This window comes from Pipra filicauda, unplaced genomic scaffold, assembly GCF_003945595.2.
Source record: "Pipra filicauda isolate LSUMZ 115617 unplaced genomic scaffold, ASM394559v2 scaffold293_size922472_pilon, whole genome shotgun sequence".
Taxonomy (NCBI): Eukaryota; Metazoa; Chordata; class Aves; order Passeriformes; family Pipridae; genus Pipra; species Pipra filicauda.
The window spans coordinates 332,891-350,627 of record NW_024104413.1 but is presented as its reverse complement, the minus strand read 5'-3'; the positions used below and the strand labels follow the sequence as shown (position 1 = coordinate 350,627).

General features: G+C 37.5%; 1 protein-coding gene across 3 annotated transcripts in view; it reads left to right on the top strand.

Annotated features, from left to right (window-relative positions):
- FAM193A (family with sequence similarity 193 member A) overlaps positions 1-17,253 on the top strand; it is a 45,078-nt gene extending 27,825 nt beyond the window's left edge. For all 3 annotated transcript variants that reach the window (XM_027712775.2, XM_027712774.2, XM_039382999.1), the window contains 8 exons: positions 1,289-1,487; positions 2,766-3,038; positions 3,377-3,659; positions 5,581-5,767; positions 7,557-7,787; positions 9,654-10,494; positions 13,424-13,505; positions 16,373-17,253. In XM_027712775.2, the coding sequence (XP_027568576.1) occupies positions 1,289-1,487; positions 2,766-3,038; positions 3,377-3,659; positions 5,581-5,767; positions 7,557-7,787; positions 9,654-10,494; positions 13,424-13,505; positions 16,373-16,466 (2,190 nt within the window). In that variant the 3' untranslated portion in view covers positions 16,467-17,253. The remainder of the gene's footprint in view (positions 1-1,288; positions 1,488-2,765; positions 3,039-3,376; positions 3,660-5,580; positions 5,768-7,556; positions 7,788-9,653; positions 10,495-13,423; positions 13,506-16,372) is intronic.
- Positions 17,254-17,737: the final 484 nt, after the last annotated feature.

Sequence of the window (17,737 nt, the reverse complement as noted above, 5' to 3'; positions counted from 1 at the left end):
AGTTACTATTAACAGGATGTTGTTTCACACACTATTTAAATGAGTTGAACTGTGGATGCTGCTGAAAATGGCAAAGCCTTTGTCATTAGATACATATTGTTATTGTCTCCCTTTGGTCTGATCCAGTGATCCTGTGGTTGTAAGGAGAGTAAATTAGCTCACCAAGATGACTGTTACTGACTCTTACTGTCCTCCTTAACATCTACTTGTTTTCCTTTTTTCCTGTCTTATCAGTGTCCCTTGCTTTGTTGCAGTGTGCCAGCAACAACTGCTACTGTTCTTCTGAAACCCCATTAAGTGTTTTTTTGCACTCATGTATATGAATTTTCTTTAGTGCAGGTTATTCCAGCCCCCCCCACCTTCCCCATTAGTCAGATAATGAAAATTCTTTTTGTTTGGCCATGAGTGTTTAGGCTTTCACGTCTGAAATGTCATTGGACTCAACTGGTATTTTTAATATCTATATCTACTTCTGCATAGCTTTTCATTACATCAAATCTAGTGCAAAAATAGAATAAACTTGCTTTTCCTTGCCTTTTTTTAAAGCAGGCTGTAGTTGAATATAATGTTTGAATTGCATAAGGTCTGTAGGAGAAATTACATTTTAGAATGTAAATAAACAATTTCAGCCAGAAGAAATGGGGTGAACCAGAACAACTTGCCTCTATAGGAGAAGAAAGTGTATGCCCTCCCCCTTTTTTTCCCAGTTGCTTCTTAAAATGAAAAGGTTTATTCTTTGCCTGTTAATTTTAAGTCAGGAACCTGTTAATACTTGGAGATGAAAAAAGCAGAAGAAAATAATCAACTTTATGTTTTATGTGTTTTATTTCTTTTTCTCTTGCCCTTATTTTCAATGCTGAAGTGTTTGTAATCCCTTTTTCACAATTCTGTAATGTGGTAGTGATTGGCATGTCAGAGAGGATTGGTTCAGGCAGCTTGGGCTTTGAAAGGTAGTAATTACTGACAAGTTCTACATTCACACAAATAGTGTTTTTAATTACATATTAACACAAATATTTTTTGAGATTTGGATGTTTATATTCATCATTTAGCTGTATCTAAAAGCAGTGTTTTTGAGTATAAAACATATACATTACAGACAATCTGTAATATATTATTTGCATTAATAATCAACAAATCAGGGTTTTTTATCATTCTTGGAAATATTGTTTATTATGCTTTTTATAATGCTTTTCACAGTTAAAACACTGTGATTTGAATATTACTGTTGGAGTGACTGTGTAAGCAAACAGAATATTAATGAGGAAAATACTCTTTATTTTTGTAGGCATTACCACCAGCTCCAGTTCAGAATCATACAAACAAGCATCAAGTATTCAATGCATCTCTCCAAGATCATATTTATCCAAGCTGTTTTGGGAGCACTCCAGATTGGAATAGCTCTAAATTTATAAGTCTTTGGGGTTCAGAGATGATGAATGACAAGAACTGGAATCCTGCTACATTTTTGCCTGACACAATTCCTGGTGAGGGTTTGTTACTACTTCACACTGACTAGTTAAAAGCCTTGTGTTTTATAGGGGTTTTTTTCAGGAGTGGTTGGTTTCATCATCGTGGTTTTATAAGCTGAGATTCTGGCAGATTTGCTGCCACTTCTACTACAGTGGGGCTGAAAATTGAAAAATAAATTCTTATGTACTGGGGAGAAGATGGTAAAGGCAGAAAAATAGCATGCTGTTTTTCATCTATGGTCATTGTGGAGTTATGGTTGTCTTCAGAAGTTTAGGACTGTAGAGAAATGGGAAGTAAGGAGAAAGTTAAATAACTTCTAGAATTCTGCCACAAAGGCCTGCCTTATTTCTACAGGCTAGTAAGAGCACTGGTAACATGGTACTACATCCTTCTTCTTATAATGCACAGAGATAACTGCATGGTCATTCAAAAAGACAGAGACATAAATCAAGAAAAAGATTAAGTGAGGAAGCCTTTGCAAACACTAATGGTTAAAGTGAAAGAGAATAAAAGAGAAATTACAGAGAGAAAGAAAACTTTCCAGTCGCATCACAGCAAATATTAAAATGCCTTTTTTATTTCATTTGACTCATATGAAAAGGGAAGTTTGGGTTTGTGTTTTGGCTTTTTTTTCAGGCTGATCTGCTGCTAACTTGTGTCAGGTTACTACAGTGATATTTAAAAGGAAAGGCATTAAAAACATCCAGAAAACTTCCTCCATAGGATAGCTCATCCATTTACAAATGTAGTCATGGGTAGCTGTTCCAGCAGATGGGTGGTGGCACATTTGGGTGGAAGGTCTATCACAAAGGTGTTACTGTAGTTAACTGGAATGTCAAATAAATAAAGATAAGATTTATCATGTTGTACTGATAAAAGGATATGTTGTTTGTGGTTATAATTGTTGCATGGCTAACCTGGACTTCAGATATTAAGATTATATACTTAGCATGTAAAATGGTGTCCAATTTTAATTTTTAAATTCTAAATGGATGAAGATATCTGCAGCATCTTTGCTGCTTGTTAACACATATTTAGTAGTCTTCTTACAATTGTAACTTTAAGGTTTGTGATTTCTGCTCTGTGACTTCACAGCACTTTGTTACATCTCCATTATCTGGGGAGGAGGAACGGGGAAAGGAGAATTCCCTTCACTAATCATACTAAGCCAACACTAACAAAATATATCTTTGCTTGTCTGCTTCTAAATTAATGAATGCTTAATTCTAAATCCCATAAAGACAATTCTGTGATTCTGTGATTCTGAATTACTATGTGTGTTTCAATTGAAGGGAGTGATATATTAGCACCAGCACTCTCAGAAATCAGACCCGAAGCACTTCCTACTACATCTAGCAATGAAACAACAGCAGTTACTGACAGCAAAGAGAAAAAAAATGCTGCAAAGAAGAAATGTCTGTACAATTTCCAGGATGCCTTTATGGAAGCTAATAAAGTTGTCATGGCAACCTCTTCTGCCACTTCTTCTGTCTCCTGTACAGCAACTACGGTGCAGTCAAGCAGCAACCAATTCAAAGTATCATCCAAGAGACCTTCATCAATAGGTAAGCATGTGTAATTCACATACAGCTTTAGTAACTGGCTCGAGTACCTTTAGCTAACCATGAAGATTTATGTATGTGTTTCTTTTGGTTATATTATATCTTGATGATTTTCATTAATGGCTGTTGTTATTACTCCTGAGTTAGTCTCTGTAATGCTGGATTAAAGAACTTTGTGAAAGACCTTGATGTTAGGGTTTGAAACTGGTAATAGAAATGTGTTGAAATACTTCTGATTTTTAGAGAAGCTGAGAACATCCAACACTTCATATGATTGTTTGGATAGTTAATGGAGACCTATTAATTATTTTTAATTGTAAGTGTTTTCCCCCCCAATTCAGGTGAAGTGTTCCACAATATTAATAAGGAGGACCATAGACATTCTGCACCAGTTGCACCACGAAATAGTCCTACCAGTTTAGCATCCCTTCCTTCACTGTCTCCTGCTGCACTGTCTCCAGCCTCTACACCACATCTTCCAAACCTTGCTGCTCCTCCTTTCCCCAAAACTGCTGCAACAGCCCCTGGATTCGTGGATCCTCATTCAGGTCTTTGTCCTACTACAGTTGCACCTCCTACTTCAACCACAGACAGCTCTGCAAGTGCCCCACCAAGTGTCTGCAGGTAAGTTTGGTGTGGTTATTCTTGTTGTTTTTTACAATAGAAGGGAAATGAAAATACAGATACCTCTTCTCCTTTGCCACTGGTTGTAGTGTGAAAGAAGAGCTGTCTGTGTGTTCAGCAATTGAAACTGAGCACAGATACTTAGTATGGAACTTGGTGTGAGACTTCACAAATACTATTTCCATTGCAGAGTCTAGTTACTGAATTTAGAGTCCTAAAAACAAATGTTTGCTCACTTTTAGAAACATTACTTGGGGATATACGAGTCAAACTCTACTTTTTTTTTACTCTGTTGTTGCCAGTAGTGATTGCTGCTGCTGAGGCACAAACCTGTTGTATACTGTACCAGTTTTCTGTCATTTTGGCACTATGTGGCAAGCGGGAATGAAAAGCTGTGAAAACTTATGGAGTCTGTAATTTAGCTCAAAATATAAAAAGGTCATATGTGGTCTTGAAACCTGCCACATGGTAGCACATTTTCCTGACTACACTCAAGACTTCTTAGGTATCAGTCCCACCATTTATACAGTGGTTATAGTGTGGAAGGATGTGATTTATAGAGGTTGTCAGAGGTCTGGGAGCTGGGGAGGAGTTTGGTGGAGCTGTCTTCTGGTAGTGTTCTCTATTGTGGAAGACTGACAGTGGTGCCAGCTATTTGATAAGTCTGGAGGGTGGAGGCAGAAAAGCAGCTGAGTCATTGCTCTAAGGGCTCTGTGACCTGTAGGACTGTGATCATGGATGCTGTGAATATAGCCTTCTGGCTACTATAGGTTTTCAGAGGAAGATGCAAGGTTTAGGTAGAGTTTGGTAACTGCACACCTAAAGTGCTTCTAAAAATGCCCTTATTTCTGTTATCAACTGGTTTAATTGGTGGTGTCACAAAATAAGTAACTGTTGTTTCATACATGAGAATTTATTGCAATTTTGTAAAGAAATTTTCTGGTGCAGGGAGATAACTGAATATGGGCTATTGAACACAATAGCCAACTGTTCTCATCATCTCCAGGTGCTAACTTGATATTTTTAGTTTGTAAAAGAATGAACTGGGAGACAACAACCCACAAGCAGTGATTGCATTCTGGGGAAGGGGAGTGAGGTTAGAAAGAAGATTTATATAAGTTTGGTAGGCAAGACAGATTATGGCCTGTTTTCACCTTTCTAACATAAACAAGGAAATGCTAGTCCTAGACAAGTGAGGGGTTTTTTTAATACTGCTTTCTTTTGAAGAAAAATCACATCAGTTTTAGAGGAACTGGACAGTAGATATGTTGGGTGCACAGTTATACAGAGCTCTGGAGGAAATCAACTGCCATGTACATGCTTATTGAAGAGACATGCTAGTATTTCCTCTTCAAAATAAAGTTGCAAACAGGGTAATGGGAACATTTTGGTTTTAGCTGACCTTGGGTTTTTTATTTAAGTCAAGAGCTTGCAAATCAATCTAAAACCAGGGAATTTGCAACTGCACAGCTTTCTTCAGACCACAACTGATGAGATGGGCAGCAGTTTCAAAAGCATTAATTTAAAATATCTAGAATCACTACTTCTGAAATACTTTACCTGTTGAAAACCAGGAAGAACAGTTCCAAAACTTATTCTTGCTTCTGCTTGTTCAGTGAGTCACTAGATTAATTTTTTTATAAACCTCTTTCCCAAGTATCAGTTTACCTTCTGCTTGGTTTGGAATGTCTCCATTTGCAAGCTAGTGGATGAAGGCTTTAGGGTTGGGTACAATACTGGTGCCTGATATTCCAATTTGAGAATCATTGTTCCTGGTAGATGTACATATAAATGTATATGGTTGGTGGTTTTTTGTTTTGTTGTTTTGGTTTTTGTGGGTTTTTTGGTTTGTTTTTTTTTTCTCAAATACCTTATCTATTATCATTAGAGTTTTTATAAGCTTTTTTTTAATTTAATATAGTGATCCTGATTGTGAGGGCCATCGCTGTGAGAACAGTAACACGTATGATCATCAACAGTATGATGGAGAGGAGAGCCAAGATGAAGATAGTTGTTCAGAGCATAGCTCCAGTACCTCAACATCCACAAATCAGAAGGAAGGAAAATACTGTGACTGCTGTTACTGTGAGTTCTTCGGCCATGGAGGAGTAAGTTGTTGTATTTTAAATTGCTTTTGTTTGGTCTTTTGTCACTTACTCATCATTGATTGCATGTGATTTATCAGACTGCAACTAAGGGGGTGGCATTGGAACTCACTCAAGAGAAGTTGTAAAAGGACTTAGAAAGTAATTTTCCTTTGAAATGAAGAATTGAAACAAACCTTTCCAGTTGAAAGCATTCAAGAGCTATAAAAATGACTAAAAGATTTAGGAAGCAACTGACTTGGATAATAGATACCATGTTTGACTGAAACTGCAGACAGGGTTATTGAGCCATTTCAATAACTTTACAAAATTCATGCACTCATCTGTAGTACTGTAATTATAATAAATGTGATGAGTTTGGGTAAAAGTACACTTTATATAGGATATTAGTTTACATCTTTGTGGCAATTTATGAGCCATTACATCTTTGTGGCAATTTATGAGCCATTCTCCCATCTGTAAAAATACCAATCCTTGAAGTAGTCACTTAAACTTGATTCGAAAAAAAAAAAAAAAAGAAAAGGAAAAACACCTATTCTTACCTAGAACGTAGGCCATGGAAGTTTGAATTATATTTTTATCCAAGGAAAACCCAAACTGCATTTTCACTGTTTTCAGAGTTACAAACTGTTTTCTTTACAGGTGTATTTTGATAGGCACTTACTTGTATTTGTATTTAAAGGATGTTTTGAAGAAATTATCAAGTTCTAATGCGTGCAGGTTATACAGAATCTTTTACGTTCTTTATTTTAATACTTTAGACTTTATTTGAAGAATCCATAAGTTAACTTCATACCAGTAACATGTCTAGTGAAGTCTTGTAAACATATATTTTCAATTGCACAAATGAAATGCTAAAAGCTGTCAAGCTGCCATATGTAGTTTTTTCTTTAAATGTAAATCAGTGTATAATCTGTTTTAATAATCAGCTCAGTAGTAGAATTTGAGTCACTGGCATTTTTCTTGAAATAAAAACTCAGTTTGTAGGCCGTGGATTGCATCAAATGCAGTTTCATCTTGGTGCTTGAAGTGAATGAAAAGCTCCTGTGGCTGAAATGGCAGGGAGGGGATACCGTTTCTCCTTGCGTGTTCCCACCATGTTCAAGGTTTATCTGTGTTTGATAGTTACCTTTGTTTTGCTGGTTTAATGAGTTGAACTGGTGTAGCTGCAAATAGATGGGCACCAGGTCCAGTGCAGGAGGGGAGAGGGTAAGGCGTCAGGAGGGGAGGAGGAACGAGGGAGCTGAGAGGCAGGAGCAGTGAGTGGGAATACAGATATAAAACATGATGCAAGGATTCCACTTGTAGCAGTGTTAAGTTATTGATGTGACTCTGCTGTAGGGGATGCTGGCACAGAGCAAGATAATCAGCCCTTCACAGTTATAGCCCAGGGGCCCGTGTAGCCCAAACTCTGAAACAGACTTCATAGAAAATAAAACCAGCAAATGTCTGCTCCTTTCAAATTCTCAGATATGGTATACCAATCACAGAGGAATATGGAAATCTCTTTTCTTGCTTTTGAAAATTTCTTTGTCTTCTCGCTCATGTGCTCCTCTTCAAGATCAGTCATTCTTTCAGCTGGAAAATGTAGTTCACAAGCCAGCACCGAGTCTGACAGGTCTGTTGCTGGTCAAATTCACTTTGAGGTGCACCTACAAACAATGAGGAGTTTGATAGTCAGCTTTGGACCTTCCCCATTATTTGAAGGTCTCAAAAATTCCTAAATCTCAAAAGTATTAGGTCAGTGAAATTTTTCCATTTGGTCACTACATTTTTGTCTTGTGTCCTTCAGCCTCCGGCTGCACCAACCAGTAGAAATTATGCAGAGATGCGAGAAAAACTTCGTTTACGTTTAACAAAAAGGAAAGAAGAACAGCCGAAGAAGCCAGATCAGATCTCTGAAAGGGAAAGTGTTGTTGACCATCGAAAGGTGGAAGACTTGCTACAATTTATAAACAGCTCTGAAACCAAACCAGTAAGCAGTTCTCGTGCAGCCAAGCGAGCCAGACATAAGCAAAGAAAGGTAAGACATGAAAGTACATTTATCCTAGACCCCATGTTTTTGAATCTGTGCAGTCTCTGTAAGTATGCCACTGTACACTGAATTTATAATAATGCTGTAAGTGTTTTCTGCATAGTTTATGGTAGACTGCCTGTTTGTTTCCACACAGCCATCTTACCTGTTCTGATGCTACCTAAGGAGTTATGGTAGTAGACGGGGAGTATTCCTCACAGTGTCATTTCCATGTGTTTTGGTGCAAGTCAGCTTTATACTGGAATTTCCCACACTTAAGAAAGTTATTTCTGAGTGTCAGAAGCGTTAAGAATTTTATTATTTTGTAGCAATGACATTTAGAAGTGGGGGAAGTTAGAAAGCCAGTGTTTCTGTATTGGGATAATGATTATGGTGAAGTATCTCTGTAGGAGGCCAGGGAACATAGGTCAGTGCTTTTATGACAGAGGAAGAGTTGAAGTTTGATATTTTTAGAATGCTAGCACTGAGCACCTTGCTGTCCTGTTTGACAGAGGTTAACTGCTGTGCCAAATGATGACACAAAGGGTTATCCCAAGCTGGAGTGAAGTGGCAAGCTGCAGAGAGGGGGCAAAGAAGAAAAAATTACAGATTGCTTTCAAATGAGAATTGGCAAAAAAGATTTCTAAACCCCTCCAGTATGTAACAGTGAAATTATTTTTTTGAAAACAATATTTGCTGAGTTACTAGAGTAAATTTTTTTTTTTAATTGGAACAAGCAGGACATCTGCTTTTCTTACTGCAGTTCAGGTATCAGCCTTAGGTTTCGGTTCAAAGCACAATAAGATTGGTTGCTGAATGTTTTTTGAAGTCTGATAAGCATGTTATGTGACCACACTGTAAATATTTTCTTGTTTGTGGATTTCCTTCTGGCTCTACTTCTGCATTCTTTAAATGATTCCATGGGTTTGGAAAACCTAATGTTCACTAGTTAAATTCTTTAGGTTCGTGTTATAGCACTATTCATCATCTTGAAGGCTTAGTGGATTATTTATAAATAAAATTAATTTTGTAAAACTCGGATGCAAAATTCACTTTGCTCTTGCAATGCACTTCGAGCATAAAAAGTGGAAGATTCTCACAGGATTTTTTGCATGACTTCTGTAACTGAAAAAGTAATGCCATACAGGAACCTATAAATGTGCAAGAAAATAAATGGTCATGATTGTTCTTGGTGTATGACTTTCATTCATTTTGCTAATGATGCAAGTTCAGTGCTGCACAGCAAAGTTTTAGGCATTGGCAGTATTGGCTGTAAAAAATCCCTTGTGCCTTTGCTTTGGTTAATGAACTTATGGATGACAGTAGAAAACTTTGCTACCCTTAGTATTTTTGACAACTTTCAATGTAACTATTATGTGCTTAGTGTTTTGGTGCATGTTTTTAATGATTGCTCTTCCTAAAGTTCCTGAACAGTGAAACAGAGCAACTCTGCTGCCATAGGAAGAGAAAAGGTAAAAGATACAACCTGATGCAAACATGAGTTACCTTACTAATAAACACAGTCGTTGAGAAAGAAGCTGAATGTTTTGTTTTCAGCAGATTTTTGTGGCTATAGAAGGGTTTGATAGGAAGTTAGGCTTAGCAATAGCAAAGAGAAGATCAACAGTTGGTATTAACAATAGTCAGATGAGTCACAGAAACATAGAAAATGGAAATATAGAAAGGATTGTAGTGTGCTTAAAAGGGCAGATTTTGTGTAGTTATTTGCTTGCTCTGCAGACTTGTGGATTAAGTATGTTCATATGTTCACATCTTAGTATTTATAAAGTTCATAGAGAAAAGTTGTAATAATGCCTAAAACTCTAAATTTCCAAAATATTTGTCACTTTCCATAAACCTATTTTTAATTTGCAGCTTGAAGAAAAAGCTCGACTCGAAGCTGAAGCCAGAGAGAGGGAGCATCACCAGTTGCTTGAGGAACAGAGGCGGCGTGAGGAAGAGGAAGAAGAGAGGCTGAAACAGGAATTACAGCGGCTTCAAGAACTTCAGCAGCTGCGGGCTGTAAAGAAAAAGAAGAAAGAACGAAGCAGTAAGGACTGCCAGAAGGGGGACATGCTCCCTCGAAACTGCCAGGCAGTGAAGGAACCTGTCCCAAACGCACCCGAAGACATTCAGAATGGTACACTTGAACAATCAGAAAAGATTGAAACCTCCTCCGGTTCACTGTCAAGGCACGTGAACCACACAGAACAGAGGCCAGTTCTAGAGACGGGCTGTGAACTATCCAGTGTAAACACTAGAGACTCAAAGCTGCTCTATCAGAAAGAGGGCAGTGTAAAGCAGCATGAGCCCCTCTCTTTTCTGCTTGATATTATGCATCAACATAAAGAAGGAAACAGCAAACAGAAACTAAAGCAGATAAACAAATCATGTGTTGAGCAAGTGAAAAAGCCTGTTGAATCCCCCAAAGCAGCTGAGATTCAGACTAAAACCAGAAACCAAATAGAATCCAAAGCAAAAGCAGCAGAGCTCCCAACACTCGCAGAACCTAAAAAGGATGAGAAGAAAATGAACAATAACAACAAAAAACAGTTGAACCATGTAAAGGAAGAGAAAGCACCCATAACAAGTGAATCCCCTTCACCAAGTGAACAGCAGCAAAATAATAAGCTAATACTTGCAGATTCTCCCCAACCAAAAGGCAAGAACAAGAAAAACAAGAAGAAAAAAGGGGACAAAGTCAACAATTCCATTGGTAAGTGTGTAAGAAAGTTGAAGAACTTGGGTTGTTTTTGTTGTTACCATTTAAATCCAGAAGTCTGACATCTTTATCTTCAGGCCTTTCTGCCAATGTAAATTTGAGAAACTGGTGTCAGAAAAACTCAAGTCATCAGAACTGTAAGAGGTGGATAGAGTTCTAGTAAAGAGGTGTAGGATATTTTCAAAAATGAAATAGCAGGTTTTGTGTGGGGTTTTTGTCAGTTAAGAAAGCCAGTCTTCTGGAAAGCCTGTCTTGCTTAAAATAAATATATAATTTAATTCAATAGTATGCTGAAATCCATTTTGAATTTCTTCAAAAGTGAGGTTGTTTTTCATATGGCATGGTATAGTATAGTATGAAGTTGATCTTATTCTTTAAGCAAGAGAAATAAGGGGATTCTACTGTCAAAGAATGGTCATTCATGCATAAATATGCATTTTTCCAGTGGAAATAATGCCTTTCTTATATTCATTACATTAACAGGTAAGTAAATAAAAACGACTAATTTACTGTTTTTGCCCAAGTGAAAAGTTGCAGTGGATTGTTAATTAGTTGGTAATATTGTGTACTCTGTTTTAGCTTGTCCTAGTAAACAGAATTTTTTTATCTATCTGATAGAAAGAATAAAACCAAGCAAGTTACACTTGAAAAATTTTATTTCCAGCTTATTCTTTGTTTGCCTGAACACATCCAAAAGCTAATACCAGAGCTGAGAAGCACGTGCAGTGCTGACTGGTTGGCTTTGTCAGCACGCCAGTTAAACTGCCGTTCTCAGGCACCAGGTTAATCCTTATTCCTGCCCGTGCTTGGTCCCTGCTGGGACTGCCAGTCGAGATGGCAGTTCTGTGGTGTGGACATGGGTCTGCTCAGAGCACCGGCTCATTCCCCTGGGATCAGCTGGTAGCCGAGTGGTAACGGTGCACAAATGAAATGTATGGCCGTTCTTGCTGCCGTTCTGACTGACAAGCGCATCAGCATAGCAGACCTTAATCCTTCGGCAGTCTCTGCCAGTGTTTCAGAATATTTGTTTGTTAAGCTTTGTTACAAAAATGTAAACCTAATTCATGGTTGTTGGAAGTGCTAGGTGTAGAACCCGGCTTTGCTTTTTTTGTGGTTTCATGGTTGGGTTGGGTCAGCCCACCAGTCTTTCTTTTTAAATCTTATGTTTAATGTTTCCATTCCATGTCAGTGGAGCAGCAATACAGCATTAAACCACTGCATGGAACCATTTTCTCTGATACCTTTAGTTCTTGTGGTGTGTTTGGGGTTTGGCTTTTTTAATTTACCAAGAAGAATGTACTCCAGTGATTGGAGCAAGATAAAACTCCAGAACTGGGAGCAGAAAGAGGAGACTGGAGACATTTGAAGGAGAAAATATTAAAGAGGGTGGTGGTGATGGAGGGCATTTACTGTAGGAGAATGCAGGTACCTTCCTGCATCTTGTCCTCCTCCCTGCCCCCAGTGTTGTTTTCTGCTGCTTAAATCAAGTGTACTTACAGTTTCTGAAAGTTAATGCTTAGGTGTGAAAAAACACAGGGACATGTTTCTGAGAGAATTGTGCTGCTCTCTCCGGAGTTGGGACTGGATTTCTGCTTTAAGTAGTTCTGACTTTGGAGCTACAAGAAAGATACTGTAATATACCTTTTTTTCATGTGGTTGTAATTCTTTTAAGACATAGGGTTGATGTACAAAATTAGCAAAGACACAAAAAACGAACTGAGAAAAAAAAATTGAGAAGTTGGGTAATTGAGAACATGAAGAGGAGGTAACAAAGCTAGAGGGTTTTAACTGGGTTTTAAAATGAACTGTTAAAGCAGTGAACATTATTGCTTTTGGTGGGATCTCTGTTTCTTAAAAAAATGTATTCTGGCAGAGTATTTTAACTTCTTGTTATAAAGAGGCTGAAGAAAACTAGGAGTGTTAGGGAAGCCCTGTGTTTATAGGGCCTTCTGCTTCTTCAGAGTAAGTTAAACAGCAAATACATGCAACTTTTAAACCACCAGAAGTGTCTTTAGAAGAGTGTTGTCCATTCTCATAATCTCAAGGATTCTGGGGTCCAGGTGTGTATTTGGTGTTTTTGGTTAGTTTCTTTGTCTCAGCCTTTTTGGAATGTTTTGTGAAGCAGCTTCAGAAATTAGATTGGAGTATATATGTGATCACAAAAGAAATTTCAAGAGGAAAATGTTCAAATTGGTTTCTACAAAAAATGATGCTTTCTGATTTATTTGTTTTTAAAGTACAAAAGAGAACCATACACTGAGATAGTACAGTATACCAAGAGACTTTTATGGTGACTTTTTTGCTATAGCTGAGACCTAAATTCAGGTCATATATTAATGTGTTAAATGTGGGGGTTTTCTAAAAAAAAACACCAAACCCTAATGGTAGCTAGCATGACTTAAACTCTTTCAGACACAGCCTGATGATCATGTCCCAGAGGGACTACGGCAGCTGTAGAAACTCAGAATTCTTAAAGTATTTTTCTTTACAAATACTATTTTAAAAATATTTCCAAAGCTACCTTTTTAGTAATAAGATCAATGAATTTCAGACATTCAACAGGTATCTAATTCATTGAGCCCTTTGGATAATTTGACTATTGTCATGCGTATTCCAGGTTTATGGTATCTTTTTGCAACCCATGAAATCAGTAAATTTAGCGTTTATTAATCTCTTCCTTGTTCCCAGTGTAACTCCTTAAAGACTGGGCAGAGATACTAGTATAGGGGTTTTAAGAAGTGTCTTTTTAATTATAAATATGTATTATTAATTATTAATTCAGCTTAAATATGAATAATCAGTAGTCTACAAAGTTCAGTCAGTTCTCCAAAAACATCTTTAATGCAGCTTCTTCAAGCTTCTTCCTCTCTCCTTCCCCCCTCCCCATGGAATCTAACATTGTGTCATCCTTTTTCCTTTGTAGATGATGTGTTTCTACCCAAAGACATTGATCTAGACAGCGTGGAAATGGATGAAACAGAGAGAGAAGTGGAGTATTTTAAAAGGTAAAGTTCTGTAATCTCTACACATAAAACTGTTGTTGCTTCTTTCCATATGTCATGGTTGTAAAACAAACAAAAACAACTCCGCACACCAACCCACAGTTTAATAACTAGCTCCTGGCAGAGAAGCCTGTGTTGCACTGTCATGTAACATAGCAAATCCTGTTACAGTTGAGTACTGTAACAGTCACCAGAGCTGTGATCTGTGGGCACAGCTCATAGCTGAATAGCACAAATACAGAAATGAGTGCCAGAATTATCTGTGTCCCCCCCAGGTTCTCATCGAGGCTTTCAGAATATTCTCTGTTACCTTTATTTTTTTTTCAAAGTCAAGTTTGCATGAATATTTCCTTTATTTTCCACATAGGCCAAATAACTGATTAGTGTTTAAGAAAAAAGAAAAGAAAAACCTAACATTATTTTAACTGCTGAGCAAATAAAACCTTACTGTTTAAATTTCCAAACAGATACTTCAGAAAGGTTTGTTCATTGTTTTCTTCCTTGTTTACAGGAGCTATTAATTGGAATTCTATACACAAAGTAGAGATGATATAACTGTGGAATATTAATTTATGCAAATCATTAAGAAGGGATGCTTATCATAAAATCATAGAATGGCCTGGGTTGAAAGAGACCTTAAAGGCCACCTAGTTACAACCCCCTGCCATGGGCAGGGACACCTTTCACTGGATCACGTTGCTCAGAGCTCCATCCAGCCTGGCCTATTACAGTGACAGTAAAAGAATAGCATGAACCTTTCCTTGTGAAAGCTTTTTCTTCTGTGCATTTTGGTTGATTTGGGGATTTATGCATCGTATTGAGAGTTGGACTTGATCCTTGTGAGTCCCTTCCAACTCAGAATGTTCTGTGATTCTCTGATATTAGTTACTTTTAAATTCCTCAAATATAAGGAGACAGCTCATGTTTTAAATAGTGTAGCACATGTTCTCCTGTAGCACTAAAGTCCACTCAATCCACACAATCACTCAGTTTGTGTTCTTTAATGTTGGCTGAGTGTGCTAATTTCTCATTAATACATTTAGTGAGCCTTTTAGCCAAATCTGAAAAGTTACAAATCACTCAGTTTGCTGACTTGAATAATTCAGGACTCAACAGTATTATTTCACAAAGCAACAAAAGCTATTTGTTTAAAGGATGAGTTTTTTAAGCAAGGACTTTCAGCATTAATTTCTCTTCTAAATTTATATAGTTTTCATAGCCTTTGTACCTGGGATGTAGTGTGTGTCTGGGTCTTGCAAAAGAACAGAATACAACTGCATTACTGCAGTATTACTGCAAAATGCATGTATCTGATTACTTATGGAGCTACAATGTACAAGATGATGAAATTTTCACCAGTGCATGATCTCTAGTCTCAAAAGTTATTTTTCTGAGTGGTGCCAATTAAAGGATTTTTTTAAAATGGGAATGTAGGTTTTACAAGTGAAATACACCGTGTATGAGATACTGCTAGTGTTGGTATAGCATAAGCCTTTGTTATGGAATATTCTTAGCTTCATTCAAGTTTGCAGTATCTGTAGCAAATAGAAAAGTTCTTTTCATCAGTTATTTACTCACAGTAGGACAAATGAAACAGCGTCTTGTATTTGGAGAAGTGCAGTTGAATTTTGGAGATAAACTTGTCAAATGTGATTCCAGATGAAGAGTTAGCACTTTAAAGTGGACCATTTTGTGTTCATTCAGTGATTGGTGTAATCTACTCCTTTACTGTCATCTGTTAGGAATTGTGTGTAACTGTCCATTTTTTTAATGTATATCTGCTTAGAAAAGGTTTCTGAAAAGCCCTGAATGATGCTGTTTTAGGGGAGAAAGACATGTACTTAATGCCATGAAGGTACTTTTAATATATAGGTTCCTCTATAATTTGATAATTCCCAGCATAATACTTTGAAGACTAGTAACGTGGCTTATTTTACTAACCCACCATGGCACTGAGCTGCACAGCCCCACTGAATTCATACTTTTTACTGATGGTTTGTTCATTCATCTTTTCTTCTTGACTTGTAGTGGCATAATAGATGGATACTTTAATTACACTCTGACATCAGGATTAATATTGCAAACTCCTTCTAACTTTAGCATAGAAAGAACAAAATAAGCCTAGTTTTAACCTTCCACTGTATCTGTTCTATTGTGGTCCTTCTGTCTGCTCCCCTTTTTTGGCTTTCAGTTATTACAGAAGCAGTAAAGCTTTCAAGAGAGGTTTACACTACTTTAATGCAGTCATGCAGCCTTTAGCCTAAATCAGCTACACCTTGCCTCGATAAAGTTCTTCAGCATGAATTAACAGTCACTGAAAGGCTTGCATGTGGCAACCTTTTCCAGTGTTCTTCCATAAATTGTGTTCAGTGAAAGTGAATAAGTGGATTTTTGTTCTAAAGGGGTTTTTCCAGACATGTTGGGCTAGTTATCCACTGTATTGTAGACAGGCCTCCATTCCCTAGGTCTTTGTCTCACATGTAACTTCTCTGTGTTAAGGAGAGAAGCAGCAGTGTCCCATGCCATTGGTGATGCTGCTTTACACACTACCTACCACTCATTCAAGTGGTAGCCTTTCAAAGGTTTTTGGTGAATACAGTGATGCCGTCTCTGTTTCTGGTTAACTCACTTCTGTGCCACTAAATACGCAGCATTCCTTGCTACCTCCTTCGCTTACTCCCGATAATACAGTGGTGTTTAAAGTAACTGGTTTATGATGTATTTGAGTGATGGACAAGTGATTTTTTTCAGGTGTGATTTTTTAAAGAGGTTATGTCTTTCTGAATGAGAGCTACTCTTCAAAAGAGGGATAACACAGGAGTTTTGATTTTGTATATATTGATTTCAGTTTATCACTTCTTTCTTTTCAGATTCTGCTTGGATTCTGCCAGACAGACAAGGCAGAGACTTTCCATCAACTGGTCCAATTTTAGCTTGAAAAAAACCACCTTTGCTGCACATTGAAATGACACAAGATGGGGAGGGAACCCTGCAGGAATCAATGAACGACAACTCCACTTATCTGTCCTGCTGTGCTGAGAGCTTATCTGGTCTTGAGCCAGTGCTGCCTTGCCTTGTCCCCAGTGCTGTGTGGATCTGCACTGAACCCTTTGGCCTGATAATTCTTGCGGACTGAAAAATTGCCACTTTCTACCTGAATTTGTTAGCTTGTGTGCTTGTAGTCTGTGAGTGAGACTTACTTGATTGTAGCTGTATGCCGTTGGAGTTGGAACAATAGCTCTTTTCCATCTCCTTCTGAATGCCTTGGCCTCAAAGACTTTAAATTGCTTAGGCTTGGGTGGAGGCCAAAATACTAGGTTGCATCATCTGCAGTGGCTCCTGTCACTTCTGCATCTAGCTATGTTTTGTCATTCTGACTCCTGACAAAGGAATGGACCTAGTCAGTTGTGCTTTCATCTGCTCCAGAATTCTCCTGACATGACTTCATGAAAAAGAGGCTCTTATGGGACAAGTATTCCCTCAATTCTTTCACAATCTACTGTTTAAGAGTGTACAAGTTACGCTATTTGTGTTTTGATTTTTTTTCCTGACTTGTAGCCAGCTTGTGTAAGAATACTTGCAGAATGAGAAAATTTAAAAAAGAACAGTACTCACACTATCAAATCTGTTATAGAGTGTATAATTGTATTAACACTGAAGCCTAACTGGCTACTTTTTTAACATATTGTTAAGTAATATTAAAATCATGTCTTTCTTTTTGAAAGATGGAATACATTAGTATGGCAGACGACTTGTGTCTTGCTTTTTTCCTGCTTGGGTGGGGAAGGGGAAGAAAGAAACCTACAAAAAAAAAGTTTTCTAAACTAAATTTCATTGTGTGTCAGAATTGGTCAGTGAATGCTAATTAACTTTTGCATATTCTTTGTTTGCCAGCTCACATAATAGGAAAACTGCTGTCTGCTAGAATGAGAAAGGCTCCTGCTGAATTGTGGAACTAAGTTTGTGTGAATTACTTTAATGTTTCTATTTCAGTGGATAATTGGTGAGAAACAAGCTAATACAGAAATTTCCAATTTAATATCAGTGCAGAAGTGAAGTAGGTAGGCTCAGTGCTACTGTCATGTAAATAGTTAACAGTATAGTGATGTTTTACAGTTTCATAGTATGCCCAGTGAGAAAGAAGATAGGTCATTTAGGAATTTGATCTGTGTAAAGTGCACTTGTAGAAGTTTTTCTGATACTCTTTTCAGAATAAAGACAACAGAAGTGTTTTT